At 38.6% G+C, this 17623-nt stretch overlaps 1 protein-coding gene across 1 annotated transcript; it reads left to right on the top strand.

The window, feature by feature from the left end:
• Positions 1-1585: 1585 nt before the first annotated feature.
• On the top strand, positions 1586-15342 carry LOC140762576 (uncharacterized). Its single transcript, XM_073100449.1, has 4 exons — positions 1586-4865; positions 6562-6925; positions 10902-14260; positions 14743-15342. The coding sequence occupies exons 1-4, from the start codon at positions 1601-1603 to the stop codon at positions 15096-15098; spliced, it is 7344 nt and encodes a 2447-aa protein (XP_072956550.1). The 5' UTR covers positions 1586-1600; the 3' UTR covers positions 15099-15342.
• Positions 15343-17623: the final 2281 nt, after the last annotated feature.

Here is a 17623-nt window from a genome sequence, read left to right as displayed (position 1 = left end):
AATTTGGTAGTTAATAATTATGGACCATAAATAAATTCTGTAATTTATTAGTTAAAGATTACATAAATACTAACTAAGGATCGTAGAGATAATAGCTCCAAATGCACTTTGTTCAGTACTCCCGAGTATAAATTCTAAACAACATATATACTAAATCCAAGAATATATATGTGGAATACAAAAGTATACTGCAAAATTTTACCTTAGCTCATCTTTATATTTATATGCGTTGAATATTTATATATTTCAATACATATACATAGGGATTTGGATAATATGAATACAAAAATATATTTATAAAATCCAAAGTAATAGCTACTAAATCTATAAATATATTTATGGAATTCAAAGCTAAAATTTTACATAATTGAAAGATAAAGATTACGAATATATTAGAAAATTCCCAAATATTACTTTAGCCCATCTCCATATCAATCTTTACCAGATAACTATATAGTTTTTTTAATATAATGAGCATAATTCAAACATAAACAAGCAATCTTCGTCCTCAATGATGTCGACAAAATTCGATTTGTTTCGATAAATTTTTTTAATGGTAATATTGAATTCATGTGGATGTTTTTTTATTAATTTATAAAATTTCATCTTTATTTTTAGCACAGTAAAATTATTTTATCTTTACTTTTATAATAAAAATTATTTTATACTTATCCATTATATATGAATTGTACCATAGCCGTATAAAAATAAACATTATTAGTGAAAGTTTTTATTAGAAAAGTGGAAGAGGAAGAGAGTTTGTTGAACTCTTTGTTTTTACTAAAAGAAAATGGAGGAGGTATTTTATGTTGTGCTGGAGCAGCAAAGAAAAGTAATATATATTTCATCACTCTGTAATTGCTCCTATCTCCTTACAAAGTAGACTTAAACTGTTTGGTTGGGAGTATTTTTTTTTTCTTTTTCATAGATAGCACGAACCATTGTTGTTTCTTATGGTTATAAATAAATTATTAAACCAATCAAATCTAGGAGTGATTTTAGAAATTGTTGTCATTTTCCAAAGAGACATTCCATAGTCAAATGGTTGAAAGGAACCCTTGCAGAATGGTTGCAAAGTCGAAACGGCTGCATTCGAGAAACTAACACACCACCCTCAGTAGTTGTAAGTGCTTTTCTTGACCGACACCAAAGTCAGCAAATCTTCCTATCCATTGTTCCTACGCAAGTCAATCCACTCCTCCCTCATCCATGCGGAGACAGCTATCACCTTTCCCCAACCTACCTATAGTTTGACTTGCTTTTCCCTTCCCCTCTTTATAATTAACAAAAAGTTTTGGGAGCACTGAAGCAAACATCTCTCCACTCCTCACCCTCGTCTCTCTCTCTCTCTCTCTCTCTCTCTCTCTCTCCACCTTATCATCTTCTCCACATCATTCTGCACAGCCAGTGCAGAGAATGAAGCAGGAGCTCTTCTGAAATGGAAGTGACTATCCACACGGAAATAGTTCAAACCTTTCCCCGATCGAACCTTTTATTGACTTGCTCTTTCCCTTCCCCTTCCCCTCATTATAACCAAAGGCGGGGACTAAAACAAACAACGTTACCAAGAGGTCCAACAACCAAATCCACCCCATTGGCCATGGATCCACTCCAAACACTCCTCTTCCTCATCTTTTCCATATTATTTTGCACAACAAGTGCAGAGACTGAAGCAGTAGCTCTTCTGAAATGGAAGTCCAGTTTATACCAACCCACCTCTCTCAGCTCCTGGTCTCTTTCCAACTCCACCAGTCCATGCAAATGGTTCGGGATCCGGTGCGACTCCTACGGCAGTCTCATGCAACTTGAACTGCCCGACTCCAACCTTAACGGCACGTTGGATGCGTTGGACTTCTCCTCCCTTGGAAACCTCACCAGACTCAACCTCAACAACAACCTCCTCCAAGGATCCATTCCTCCGAATGTGTCCTACCTCTCCAAGCTCACCTCGTTAGACCTTGGCAACAACAACTTCGGCCAATCCATCCCGCCAGAGATCGGCGAACTAGCAAACCTCGTCGACTTCCGGCTCTACAACAACAACCTTTCTGGTGCCATCCCATACCAACTTAGCCGTCTCCAAAGAGTAGTCTACTTCGACATCGGAGCTAATTACTTACAGAATTCAGACTACACCAAGTTCTCCTTCATGCCGGCCCTCAAACACCTGTCTCTGTATTTAAACAGCCTTACTCTAGAGTTCCCGCCATTTATACTCAAGTGTAGAAACATCACTTATCTTGATCTGTCAGAGAATAATCTAACAGGCCCAATTCCGGATTCGTTGTCATCCAATCTACCCAAACTTCAATACCTGAACCTAACCTTCAATGGCTTCTCCGGCGAAATTCAGGTCTCCCTCGCGAAGCTCTCGGGGCTCCGCGACCTCCGTCTGGGGATTAACAGCCTCAGAGGTGGGATCCCCTCGGTGCTCGCATCCATTTCCAGGCTCCGGATACTGGAACTCTATGGGAACCCACTAGGTGGGCAGCTGCCTTCTTCTCTCGGCCAGCTTCGGATGCTTGAACGCCTTGCTATTAACTTAGCAGGGTTGAATTCTACCATTCCTCCAGAGCTCGGGCGATGTGCTAATCTCAATTTTCTGGACTTGTCAAATAACCAGCTCTCCGGCGGCTTGCCGGAATCCTTCTCCAATCTTACCAGAATGCGGGAGTTTGGTATCTCGGGCAATTTGCTCTCAGGCGAGGTCCTACCGGACTTGTTCAAGAAATGGCCCGAGCTCATATCCTTTCAGATACAGAATAACTCGTTCACGGGGCGAATTCCGCCGGAGATCGGGATGGCTACAAAGTTAGTGTTCCTTTTCCTCTACAGCAATAAACTCTCCGGTCCAATTCCGCCGGAAATCGGAGCATTGGTTAACTTGACCAACCTGGATTTGTCGGTGAATTCGCTCTCCGGCCCGATCCCGAAGTCCATTGGCAACCTCAAAAAGCTTCGACGATTAGCACTCTTCTACAACAATCTCACTGGCACGATCCCGGCGGAGATCGGGAACTTGACGGCTTTGACAGAGTTCGACGTCGATACCAACCGGTTGGAAGGAGAGTTGCCTGCCACCATTGCCCAGCTTCCAAATCTCATGTCCATATCAGTCTTTACGAACAACCTCAGTGGTAGAATCCCCCCTAAGCTAGGCCAGAATGGAAAGTTAGTATATGTCAGCTTCGATAACAATAGCTTTACAGGTGAATTGCCTCAGGGGCTATGCAAAGGATTCGACCTCCAGTATTTCACCGCGCATAGCAGCAACTTCTCCGGCCGGCTGCCTCCCTGCTTGCGGAATTGCTCGCAGCTGGTTCGGGTCCGATTAGAACGGAATCACTTCACTGGCGACATATCAGAAGCCTTTGGAGTTCACCCACATTTGGCATACTTGGATCTCACCGGAAACTGGCTGACTGGTACGCTGTCGTCTGACTGGGGGGAATGTAAGGGTCTCACTTACTTGCACATAGATGGCAATAGCATCTCCGGTGAGATCCCTGCATCGTTTGGGAGCATTACCAGTCTACAAGATCTTAGCTTAGGTTCCAACAAGTTGACAGGAACTATTCCACCAGACTTCAGTAAGTTGGAACTCTTGTTCAAGCTTAACTTGAGTAATAATATGATAAAAGGGACAATTCCTTCAAAGTTGGGCAGCATCACCCCTTTGCAGTTCCTTGATCTATCAGGCAATAAGCTCTCCGGTAAGATACCGCCCGAGCTCGGTAATCTGGAGCGCCTTTTGTTGCTGGATTTGAGCAGAAATAATTTTTCTGGGGAGATACCATATCAGCTTGGCAACTTGGTGTTGCTGCAGATTCTATTAGATTTGAGTAGCAATGCATTATCTGGAAATGTATCTTCTAATCTCGACAAGCTTACAGAACTTCAGAAGCTTAATGTCTCCCGCAACGATCTGTCTGGTCAAATTCCGACCACCTTTTCAAATATGTTCAGCCTGGAGTCTGTGGATTTCTCATATAACCGGCTCACCGGCACCATACCTGTAGGCAAGGCATTTCGGAATGCCTCTGCCTATGTTGGTAATCTGGGTCTATGTGGAAAAGCAACTGCTTCAGCTTCGTGTGATTCTAATTCCTTCAGTAGTGGTTCTGACAGGCATCATAAGATATTGATCATTGCCATTGTTGTTCCAGTTGTAGGAGTTCTGGTATCTGCGACTGTAGTTATTGCAGTCATACTAGTGTGCAGGAAGAGGCCTCAAGCACATGTAAAGATAGAGAGTGCAAGTAAGGATATATCTGAATCCTTGATATGGGGAAGAGAAGGGAAGTTCACATTTCTGGAAATCATGAATGCCACAGGCAACTTCAATGAAGACTACTGCATTGGAAAAGGAGGCTTTGGTAGTGTCTACAGAGCTGAATTGTCGACCGGTCAAGTCGTTGCGGTGAAACGCCTCCATGTTTCAGACCCGAGTGACTTGCCAGAGATTAACAAGAAGAGTTTTGAGAATGAGATCCGAGCACTTACAGAGGTGAGGCATAGGAACATAGTGAAGTTTCATGGTTTCTTCTTGAAGAGCGGCTGCATGTACCTGGTGTATGACTATGTGGAAAGGGGGAGCCTTGGCAAGGTATTGTATGGTGATGACGGCGCAAAGAAGCTGAATTGGCCCACAAGGGTGAAAGTTATTCAGGGTGTAGCTCATGCTTTAGCCTACCTGCACCATGACTGCTCGCCGCCTGTAGTTCATCGTGACATTTCAGTGAACAACATCTTGCTGGAGATCGAATTCGAGCCACGAGTCTCGGATTTTGGAACGGCAAAATTATTATACCCTGGTTCTTCAAATTGGACCTCTGTAGCGGGATCTTATGGCTATATGGCACCAGGTAAATACTACATTGATGCATTTCAGTTTCTTGAGCACTTATATTGCTTAGGCTTTCTGTCTAATTACTGTGGCATCCTCTTCATAAATTGATCATTATAGATTAGGATTGTATGATGACCACTTAAAAGTTTTCGCTCATAAATGCTTGTATAGATACCGGTTGTGGAATCTTCAATGGTGGAACTTCTATCCCTCACAATTTTACAGTCCATATATCATACTTAAAACTTACGCATAAGCACATTCGATGTCAGTCCTATGAAGTGTAGTAGTCTTTTGCCGAGGATCGTTTTAAGTTTTACATCTCATATTAACAGAAGTTTACAGACTAGTACTTCAGCATTTTTCAACCTCCCTTCTTGACTTTATATGTATTGTGCCATACTGCTTTGGTGGATAGTTTATGGTAAATTTGCCCGTATCATTGAAATAGCTTCACTTAATTTACTTCTTGTTAGGAAAGAGCCACAAATCAGATACCAACTTTTCTATATTTTTGTAAATATAATAAGTTAGCTAATTACCAGTTGAAAGCAATGTTGGGTTTATGAACCCTGAAACTCAAGGGCCAAGCACATGTATGGTGGCAGCACTTGGAACAACTATTTCGCCTTGCTACTTGGGAAGAGATGAAGTTGAAATTAAAAGAAAGTATCTTCCAATAGACTATGAGGAGTCTATATATGAAGAATCATTAGTGCTTCTTCCAGTCAGCAGTTCTATTGATGTAATGGATCCGTCCTGGTGACTTACAAGTTACAACAATAATTGCCTCTGATGCAATCGATTTAGCATACTATTAATTTGGTTCTAGGTTCTTCACTTCCAAATCTATCTGCATACTAGATAATTACAGATTCATGTCATAGAATCATTAAAGTAAGGCCGAGCATGAGTTTGTCATTCCAACCTTACACCAAAAAATATCAAAAGCTGGTGTATATGTGTTAACAATCAAGGCATTAATCGTATCACCATCAAAAGCTTGTTTCACAAATATTTTATGAATGTGATAATTCAAATATTAAAGCCCTTCTTAGAAAAATTCATCCTTATCTATGTTGATAACATCCTCATATACAACAGCTCATAGTAGGAGCACATACATCATGACTGTGTAGGCAATCATGACTATGGAGTAGAAGCCAATCCAATGAATGTGCAAGCAATCATGATTGGATGACACCTTCCAATGTTTATGAGATGAGAAGTTTTCTTTGATTGGATACTTTTTATTGATAATTTATATATAATTTCAGCAGCTTCATGACACTAATTACAAAGTGCACAAAGAAGGGAGCTTTTATCTAAACTATAACGACTCAGAGATTTTGAAGCCATCAAGGAGAAGGTGATGCAAGCATTTGTTCTTAGGCTGCCATTTTTTTATAAAAATCTTAGAGGTGGAATGTGATGTGTCCCAATTGCCTTCTTCAGTGAGGCATGGAGAAAATATTCTACTTACAACTTGGATACGGCTTAATGCAAACACTCAAGCATTCAAATCATGATTTTTTTCGGAGTTTATCCTTTACTTTAACCATGACTCATTGATTTTTTTAATTATATATATTCCATTTTATAATAGATACTAACGTGGTTCAGTGATTGAAATTCATGAAAAATAACTGCTCTAAATTAAATTGCAAATTTCATAAGTGAAACAAAACCATGTTGTATTTTTTTTTTTGCAGAGTTGGCGTACACAATGAGGGTGACGGAAAAATGTGATGTGTATAGCTTCGGAGTAGTAGCACTAGAAGTTGTGATGGGCAAGCACCCTGGGGATCTTATTTCCTCTCTGCCATCAATCTGCTCATCAGAGGGAGATGATTTGTTAGTGAAAGATGTATTAGACCAACGATTACTTCCTCCGACTGGGCAATTAGCAGAAGAAGTGGTTTTCATTGTTAGGATAGCCCTTGCATGCACGGATTCACACCCAGAATCTAGACCTTCTATGAGATCTGTAGCGCAAGAGATATCTGCTCGAACACAAGCATATCTTGCTGAGCCATTCCGAACGATCATGATCAGTAAGCTAGCTGACTACCATAAATGATGTCTCTAAACTACATATGGTAGAGATCAAGAAAAAAAAAAACTTAAAAGTAGAAAAATTAATGTGAAACTAATAGTTACAGAAATCTTGTCAATAATGGATCAAAGGTATGGTGTGTGTATATATATATATTGTAGTTCGTTTAATTAACATTTAAGTATTTAAAGTAGTTGATGAGTTAATATTTAAATCTTACGAGGCTTATCTGTCGTTTTAAATATAACTTACCTATTTAAATTAAATTTAGTTCTTGCTCTTTCACGCTCCACTTTGTCTAGTTAGTTTCTTCAAAGTTGAGTTGATACGCATGTTGATCTAATAACATCATAGATCTTCCTTCTATCATTGCGTGTTAAAAGGCATTATATTCATAAATAATTTCAAATGGTTGATTGGGGTAAACACTCACTCACCATTATATTCATTTCATGATTAGAGAAGCCAATACTAATTTGAAAATTAATTTCTTCTGATGGTATGATATTATAACTGTTAAGGTTTAGGACTATTTCCTCCCCTCGTCTCAAGGGCTTTTCTTAATGCTATCGAGGACTAGCTTAACCTCTTGCCAATCGTCACTTCCTTCACTGTCCATTCCGTCCTTTTCACCATCCTGTTCTCAACGCATCTACCACATCGCTCTCAATCAACATAGGTGAGTAGCCCTCGTCCCCCGTATCGTCTTTCTCACTTCAACCTAACTACCCTTATCATGTCACCTCTCCACTAAGACGAGAAGTTAATGTTAAAGGTGACTCTTATAATAGCCATTAGGCCACTTTTCTTCTTTAATTTGCTTTCTTTCTACTTTTTTGTATAATCATAGTAGCTATACTATACGATTCACAAAGATCTTCTTGGAGCTACAATTAGTTAGCTTTTTGTGTATATGTGTTATGAGTGTTTTCTCATTTAAATCTTACACGCTATCTAGGTTTCATACTTATTTATTCATATTGTGTTGATAGTGAAACTATTTCAAAATATCTCTCATTTCATTTGTGTATAAGCATGGAGTAACTAATTAGAGTTAATAAAATAATAATCCTAATAATAATCCTAATAATAATAATAATAATAATAATAATAATAATAATAAAACCCTTGGCAACTTGACTCTTTGTTGAAAGTGGACTAGTGGTGCGCACTCCTATAAGAAGAGGTAGTGGTCCACTTTTGCTCAATTGCATCAATGTACTGGTAGTGCATGACCTATTGCCTATAGGAAGAGGTTGTGCTCCATTTTTGCTCAATTGTATCAATATCTTTGATTACTCTCATGTTTGAGAGACAAGTGACGACTAGCTAGGGAGTATTAATATCTTTTAAGAAATGAAACTCTAATGAGAGTTTCAAGTTTTCTCAAAAGCTCTCAAATTGTCATTGGATAAATAAGACAGTTAATCTTTTTTCTCTCTATACTTTAGAAAATAATTACATTTTTATCTCCTTAATTTTTTTTTTGTCACTATGTCCCTTTGAAGTTTTATGTGAATTGCAACTATAATCCTAGCCTTTATCCCTAAGTGTTTTAGCTTAATTTTGCAGTTTCTCACCATTTTTTAAAATAGCAAGATTGCTCTTGCACCATTTTTTTAATATAAATACGGAGATCTCTTAATTTTTTTTTATTCTCTATCCTCGTTGAAGTAATTAGTCTCATTCTCTCCTTTCTTTCTCCTCTAGTCTTGTAAGCACTTTTTTTCCTCATTTTTTTTAATATAAATACGGAGATCTCTTATTCTTTTTTTTTTATTCTCTATCCTCGTTGAAGTAATTAGTTTCATTCTCTCCTTTCTTTCTCCTCTAGTCTTGTAAGCTCTTTTTTTCCTCATTTTTTTTCACACAGTAAAAATTGGGAAATTTGAAGGTATTCAATTTAATCAAAACTCTGACTCCCAAATTGGTGTTCCTCATCATTGAATATTTTTTAGTGAAAAGAAAATTCTCATTTTAGGGTTTATGGCCGTTTATTTTAATCTTTAGTGAGTTCTTAATATGATCAAAAATAATGTCACCGTTTAATGTTGCATGTGATATTGACTTTATCCTCTTAAATAAGTTTAAAATTATTACATTTATTTTCCAGCTAAAATGAGTAAAACTGCAAAGATAAGCTAAAATAAATAAGTATGTAAAAAAAATGATATTAATTTATGATGAGCATTTTCTCGCTCTTCATTAATAAATTTCAAAGGGGCAAAGTGATTTTAGTGTAAAGTATAAAATGGATAAAATTTATTTAACCCAATAAGATATTAAAAGATTGGGTAAATTCCTATTACCTGTTTTTCCTTTGAAAATCTATATTGTTATGGTTAATTATGAATTCCAGGAAACAGCCCATTGGAGTTGTTTTTAATTTTCTTCTGATGCTATTTGGTACTGCTAGAACAAATTTCCACAATCTAACACTTCAAATCAACTTCCTTATTAACAACCAAGACTTTTTTTTTTCTTGTACCTGAGAAACTTGAAAATTCTCCAGCCAATAGCTTGGTGTAAAGTGGTAATGAAGCTAGCTTATCCCTCATCTGAAAATTTATCACCATTAATAATCTACAAAAGGTTCATATGTTGGTGAAATCTCTAGAGAAGCCTTTGTTACAAGGCATATAAGGTTGTTGGGACCTTCAATTCATAGATAGATCTTTGTTGGTAGGTTGGTGTCACATGAAACCTTGTATTGGTTTTCAAATAAGTATAATAAGATCTATATTAGTTTGGTCCCTAAACAACAGTTTATCTTAACATTAATTTACTAATACCTATTTCTCTCTTCTCTCCTCTTAATCCATTCAATATTTTATTTTGCCTTCCAAAATCTGATTACTATTTTGCTCTTAAAAGTACATTACTTCAATTAACCAGTATTTCAATCAATATCTCCTCTCTGTCTTATTTCTCTCAATTCTTTATCTAAATTTGTTATTATTATTTATATCACATTAAGTATAATTCTTACACTACTACAGTACAGGTCAACAATCAGACAATATAATATCATAAATCGATATATTCTTATATAAATTTAAAAAAGAAAAAAATAGTAAACTAATAAGAAAGTTGAATTTCCACAGTCAAACGTCAGCTTATATCATTTGAAAAGCAAGGTCATACCAAAGCAAGCTTCAGAGAAGATGCAAAAAATAGGAGGCATTTTTTCTCTTCACAAAAAGACGAGCACAAGTTTCTTGTTTTAGAATATTTTATGAATCATATTTTATATTTTATTTATTTTATAATTTGACTTTTATTTTTTTTTTCTATAATTTTTATTTAATATTTTAATATTATTTGACTAATTAATATTAACAAAATAATTAGAATACTATTATCGTTATTTTTTCATCTCCTTATCTCTCCTCTAAAAAAATTATAAAAATTAAATATTTATAAATTATTTTATATATCATAATAAAAATTTTGTTGTTGGTACCGGTCACAAATTTTAAAAACGAGATGTAAATTATAAAATAGATAAAATATATGATGTAATTTATAATTTTTGTATTATCCCTTTAATTAAAGGAAAATAAACATGACAGTTTGGTTGGAAGTATTCTTTTTTAAGGAATAGTATGAACCTTTGTTGTTTCTTATGGTTATAAATAAATTGTTAAACCAAGTAAATCTAGAAGCTAAAAAGAATTTTATTAGTCAAATGGTTGAAAATTGTAGTGGATAAGAATGGGTGGAAACGGCATCTCATAAATCGGAGAATTAATTTAGTTATAAATTTGGAGTTATATATATATATATATATATATTTAAATGTAGAATAGAAATTTTTCAAACCAGCAACCAAAGTGGAATCAAGATGATTAATAAGTGCTTTTATTCTTGACCAAGTCAATCCACTCCCACGAGTCCTCCCTCATCCAGACGGAAACCGTTCACACTCTTTTCCAACCTTTAGTTTGACTTCTTTCTTTCCCTTCCGCTCGTTATAACCAAAAGGGTGGAGTGAAGCAATCAATGTGACCAAGAGGTCGTAACTCCTAAGAACCAAATTTCTCGCTCTCTCTCTCTATCCTCGCTCACCTTAGCCATGAGTCGACTTCACAACACCCTCCTCTTTCTCCACATCATCGTCATCTTCTTCTCATCATTCTGCACAACAAGTGCAGAGACTGAAGCAGGAGCACTTCTGAAATGGAAGTCTAGTTTATACCAACCCACCTCTCTCAGCTCGTGGTCTCTTTCCAACTCCAGCAGCCCGTGCAAATGGTTCGGAATCCAGTGCGACTCCTCCGGCAGCGTCGTGCAACTTGAACTGCCCGACTCCAACCTTAACGGCACCTTGGATGCGTTGGACTTCTCCTCCCTTGGAAACCTCACCAGACTCAACCTCAACAGCAACCTCCTCCTAGGATCCATTCCTCGAAACATGTCCGCCCTCTCCAAGCTCACCTCGTTAGACCTTGGCAACAACAACTTCGGCCAATCCATCCCGCCAGAGATCGGCGAGCTCACAAACCTCGTCGACCTCCGGCTCTACAACAACAGCCTTTCTGGTGCCATCCCATACCAACTTAGCCGTCTCCAAAGAGTAGTCTACTTCGACATCGGAGCTAATTACTTAGAGACTCCAGACTACTCCAAGTTCTCCTTCATGCCGGCCCTGAAACACCTGTCTCTAAACTTAAACAGCCTAACTCTGGAGTTCCCGCCATTTATACTCGAGTGTAGAAACATCACTTACCTTGATCTCTCAGAGAATACCCTCACAGGCCCAATTCCGGATTCATTGCCATCCAATCTACCCAACCTTCAATACCTCAACCTTACCACCAATGGCTTTTCTGGGGAGATTCCGGTCTCCCTCGCGAAGCTCTCGGGTCTCCGCGACCTCCGTCTTGGGCAAAACAACCTCACCGGTGGGATCCCCTCGGTGCTTGGATCCGTTTCGGGGCTCCGGATACTGGAACTCTTTGGGAACCCACTAGGTGGGCAGCTGCCTTCTTCTCTCGGCCAGCTTCGGATGCTTGAACGCCTTACTATTAACTTAGCAGGGCTGAATTCTACCATTCCTCCAGAGCTCGGCCGATGTTCTAATCTCAATTTTGTTGACTTGTCCAATAACCAGCTCTCCGGCGGCTTGCCGGAATCCTTCTCCAATCTTACCAGAATGCGGGAGTTCGGGATCTCGGGCAATTTGCTCTCCGGAGGGATCCCACCGGACTTGTTCAAGAACTGGCCTGAACTCATATCCTTTCAGATACAAAACAATTCGTTCACCGGGCAAATTCCGCCGGAGATCGGGTTGGCTACAAAGCTAACAATCCTTTTCCTCTACAGCAATAACCTCTCCGGTCCGATCCCTCCGGAGATCGGGGAATTGGTTAACTTGACCAACCTGGATCTAACGGTGAACTCGCTCTCCGGCCCGATCCCGAAGACCATTGGCAACCTGAAACAGCTTCAACGATTAGCACTCTTCTACAACAATCTCACTGGCGCGATCCCGGCGGAGATCGGGAACCTGATGGCGTTGAAAGAGTTCGACGTCGATACCAACCGATTGGAAGGAGAGTTGCCTACCACCATTGCCCAGCTTCCAAATCTTCAGGCCATATCAGTCTTTACAAACAACCTCAGTGGTAGAATCCCCCCAGAGCTAGGCCAGAATGGGAAGTTAGAATATGTTAGCTTCGACAACAATAACTTTACAGGTGAATTGCCTCAGGGACTATGCAACGGATTCGCCCTCCAGTATTTCACCGCGAAGAGCAACAACTTCTCCGGTCGGCTGCCGCCCTGCTTGCGGAATTGCTCACAGCTGCTTCGGGTCCGGTTAGAATGGAATCACTTCACTGGCGACATATCTGAAGCCTTTGGAATTCATCCAAATTTGTCATACTTGGATCTTACCGGAAATCGGCTGACCGGTACACTATCGTCAGACTGGGGAGAATGCAAGAATCTCAGTTACTTGCACTTAGATGGCAATAGCATCTCCGGTGAGATTCCAGCAGCGTTTGGGAGCATGACCAAGCTACAAGATCTGAGCTTAGGTTCCAACAAGTTGACAGGAGCTATGCCACCAGAATTGAGTAAGTTGGAGCTCTTGTTCAAGCTTAACTTGAGTGATAATATGATAGCAGGCATAATTCCTTCAAAGTTGGGCAGCATCACCCCTTTGCAGTTCCTTGATCTATCAGGCAATAAGCTCTCCGGTACTATACCGCCCGAGCTTGGTAATCTGGAGCGCCTTTTATTGCTGGATTTGAGCAGAAATAATTTTTCTGGGGAGATACCATATCAGCTCGGCAACCTGGTGTTGCTGCAGATTCTATTAGATTTGAGTAGCAATGCATTATCTGGAAATATATCTTCTAATCTCGACAAGCTAACAGCACTTCAGAAGCTTAATGTCTCCCACAACGATCTTTCTGGCCAAATTCCGATCACCTTTTCAAAGATGTTCAGCCTGGAGTTTGTGGATTTCTCATACAACCGGCTCACGGGCACTATACCTGTAGGCAAGGCATTCCAGAATGCCTCTGCCTATGTTGGCAATCCGGGTCTATGTGGAAATGCAAGTGGTTTACCTTCATGTGATTCTAAGTCCTCCATTAGTGGTTCTGGCAAGCATCATAAAAGATTGATAATTGCCATTGTTGTTCCAGTTGTAGTAGTTCTGGTATTAGCATTTGTAGTTATTGCAGTCATTCTAGTATGCAGGAAGAGGCCTCAAGAACATGTAGAGATGGAGAGTGCCAGCAAGGATAGGTCTGAATCCTTGATATGGGAAAGAGAAGGGAAGTTCACATTTCTGGAAATCATGAATGCCACAGACAACTTCAATGAAGTCTACTGCATTGGAAAAGGAGGCTTTGGTAGTGTCTACAGAGCTGAATTGTCCACTGGTCAGGTCGTTGCCGTGAAACGCCTCCATGTTTCAGATCCGAGTGACTTGGCGGAGATTAACAAGAAGAGTTTTGAGAATGAGATCCGAGCTCTTACGGAAGTGAGGCATAGGAACATAGTGAAGCTTCATGGTTTCTGCTTGAAGAGTGGCTCTATGTACTTGGTGTATGAGTATGTCGAGAGGGGGAGCCTTAGCAAGGTATTATACGGTGAGGATGGCTCAAAGAAGCTGAATTGGCCCATGAGGGTGAAAGTTATTCAGGGTGTAGCTCATGCTTTAGCCTACCTGCACCATGACTGCTCGCCACCTGTAGTTCATCGCGACATTTCAGTGAACAACATCTTGCTGGAGTCTGAATTCGAGCCACGAATCTCAGATTTTGGAACGGCAAAATTATTATACCCTGGTTCTTCTAATTGGACCTCTGTAGCAGGATCTTATGGCTATATGGCACCAGGTAAATACTATATTTATACATCTTAGTTTCTTGAGCACTTATATTGTTCTTGTTTTCTGTCTAATTACTGTGACATCCTCTTCATAAACTGATAATTCTAGATCTAGGATTGTATGATAACATTTTTCGTTGCTAAATGTTTGTGTAGATATCAGTTGTGGAATCTTCCATGGTGAAACTTCTATCCATTACAATCCATATAGCATACCTAAAACCTATGCATAAGCACACTTGCTGTTAGTCCTTTGAAGTGTAGTCTTTTGCCAAGGATCAATTATGTTTTACATCTCATATTAACAGAAGTTAACGGAACAGTACTTGAGCATTCTTCAACCTCCCTTCACGACTTTATGTATTTTGTCATACTGCTTTTGGTAGAAATAGTTCACAGTACATTTGTGCATATCATCAAAATGACTGTTAATGTTCCAAATATTTCATAAGCAAGTCTCTAAACACAACTATGTTCTGTTTTCTTGCAGAATTGGCCTACACAATGAGGGTGACCGAAAAATGTGATGTGTATAGCTTTGGAGTGGTATCCTTGGAAGTTATGATGGGCAAGCATCCAGGGGATCTTATCTCCTCTTTGTCATTAGAAGGCGGTGATTTATTACTAAAGGATGTGTTAGACCAGCGATTAGTTTCTCCAACAGGGCAGTTAGCAGAAGAAGTGGTTTTCATTGTTAGAATAGCACTTGCATGCACACGCACAAATCCGGAGTCTAGGCCTTCAATGCGGTCCATAGCGCAGGAGATATCTGCTCGAACGCAAGCATATCTTGCTGAGCCATTCCGAACAATCACAATCAGTAATCTAGCTGATTACCAGAAATGATCCGTCTTTGAATCATGAAAGCACGACACATTAACATTATAACTTGAGAAACTATTTGGTGGTATATTTCTGTAAGATTATTTTTGCAATCTTCACAAATTAATGTTGTATGTTGTAAGTAACATAGTGTTTGACAATAATGTCTACGCCTGCAATCTATAACCTGCAGTGTATCTGATATGTCCTGAAACATGTAAGGCCAGCATATCTTCTGAAAGAAAAAGCTGAATATTTTGGCATTGTATAGTTTGTTGCAAAGACGTTACTAAGTACGAAGCAGATTTTTAGTTTAATTAAGAGAATAATCCAAGTATCCAATATCTAGCATGCAGTTTGCAACTGAATATTTTTAGTCTGCTTCAAAGTTGGATCAAGGAATTAACTAGTGTTTATCAATATTAAAGTGTGAATAGCAAGCTGTCCATGTGTTTCAGAGGATTTAATTTATTCCTGCTTTTGCTTTCAAGTCCTTGGAATCAGCTTGAATCCATGCAGATTTTAGTGGCTGCCAGCACATTGGGAACTTTAATTTGGAGATGTCCAAGTAAATTGTTGACCACTGACTAGTGGAAACTAGAAACAAAACCTCGTGATTGAAAGAAGAAACTAAAAAAAGAGGACAAAAATATAGGCTTTGCATAGACTTGCATTCGCATGTAACTACCATCCAACGACAGATGGAAATTTATTTTGCAAGAATAATGCCGTAGATAATAAATAGTATGGAAGGTCTAGCAAAAGAAGTCAAATATATAGTGCTTAGATTAAGACCTCCAGGACTATTACAGCTCCGACAATACTGCTCACATACTGCAAAAAAGTTTCCACGTACTGGCATCTTTCTAACCCCTCATTCACTTCAGTGATAATAAAAGAATTTTATTTCAGAATACAATAATTTATTTCAGAATAACAGTAAAACACTATAATAGATATATTCTAAATATAAACTTTATTTATTAAAATTATATTTTATATCACACACTAATCTAATTAATAATTTATCCTTAATTTGACTATAATCTCTCTTAGATATTTTATTATAATTTATCACTTATATCTTATCTCTTTCAAACATCTTATTAAATATATATTTATAGTAATTTGCTCTCTTTCTTTGCGCAATTTTCTTTCCCTTTCTCCGAAGGAGTATGTGGGCCCTCTTGAGAGCCCCTCCTTCTCTACTTCCCTCCTCTTTTCTCCGGCCAATGTAATTCTTCATGGAAAGGATGGCCTGACTCTTCTTCCCTTAGACTCGAGTGTTGTTTTTTGCCCTTGAGTCAGTAACGTATTTGGCTTTTGCTTTGTGCCCCTTTGTGCTCTCTTTTACCACTGAGGTTCTCTCTATTTGCTCGTAGGCCCATGCCACTCGAGACATCTTTGGCTTCTTCTCTCCTTCGGGTTTCATTTTTGAGGATCAGCTTAACTCCATCAAGCAGAGCACTTCTAACTAGGTCATCGTCAACCCTGAACTTATAAAACAGAGTAGAACAAAGTGGCGCTACACTCTATTTGGCAACTTCCTAGGCTACCCTATTGTCAACTTCTAATAAATGTGATTAACCCAATTCGGGATCATCTTTTGGAAAAATTTCATTATCAAAGTGAGTGACTATTCATCTCCATTGTTATAGTCTGAATACTCATAAGGTTGGGTCGATGCCCGCCTCCCCCCAAACTTTGACTTGCAAGTTTCCCTGCAAAAAAGGTCTCTCCAGTGGTCAGGTGCTATCGACAACTTGATGGCGCTATTATGTTCACATTGCAAAATTATTATTTGGTTCGTCTAGGATCTAATCATGCTTCCTTGAGGATTTCTCTTAATTTGAGTGATATTACTTTTAATCATCCTTTTTAGGTTGAATTGTACCGATTTGAATATGATCGAGTTCATAATATTTTTCACAACATTTGCACGCTTATTTTGGGGAATAACGCTTTGACTAATATCAATGTGCGCTTACACTTACTAAAAAGATACGTTTTGTACTATAATCATAGTAGCCTTGGCAGACTGGAAATGTAGCCGATAAACTTTCGAATGGTAGGCATCTCTAGGAGATATAAAGGACTACACCGAGGGGCTGACTTTGGGTAATTTAGTCTCTCTCTACAGTAATTACTATGATGTTTTGCATCAGATTGAATGTAAATAGTGCACCAATTTGCCTGTAAATTGACTTTCAACTTGTGATAAGAACATTCACTTTCTTTTTCTTTTTCACTAAACTGCACTCGCTCGACGGCATAAAAATTCCATTTCTTTTATATCTCTGGACCCCAATGATGTCATTGAGAATTACTTGGGTAATGCTATTATTATTATTATTATTTGGCCTTTTACCAATCCCTCTGAATCATAGCTCTTGTGAAAACCCATTTTCGTTCTATCTTGAGGCTTTCATTCTAACATTTTAGCCTCTTTTCTCAAGGCAAAATTCATAATTCCCCAAGATGTGCATCTATAGTGACTTCTCAATACATGGCTAATAAGATAGTGCTAAGTTGGTAACAGAGAATCATGT

The sequence above is a fragment of the Typha angustifolia genome, chromosome 7 (assembly GCF_048772165.1).
Source record: "Typha angustifolia cultivar Huaian chromosome 7, ASM4877216v1, whole genome shotgun sequence".
Taxonomy (NCBI): Eukaryota; Viridiplantae; Streptophyta; class Magnoliopsida; order Poales; family Typhaceae; genus Typha; species Typha angustifolia.
The sequence above is the reverse complement of the archived record's forward strand: the minus strand, read 5'-3'. Positions and strand labels throughout refer to the sequence as shown.

Excerpts from the sequence above, each read along its gene's own strand:
- LOC140762576 (XM_073100449.1), top strand. The coding sequence starts at position 1,601 with ATGGATCCACTCCAAACACTCCTCTTCCTCATCTTTTCCATATTATTT. Across the intron at positions 6,926-10,901 it reads AAGCTAGCTGACTACCATAA|CAATCAATGTGACCAAGAGG; the intron begins ATGATGTCTCTA and ends GGTGGAGTGAAG. Across the intron at positions 14,261-14,742 it reads TTATGGCTATATGGCACCAG|AATTGGCCTACACAATGAGG; the intron begins GTAAATACTATA and ends GTTTTCTTGCAG.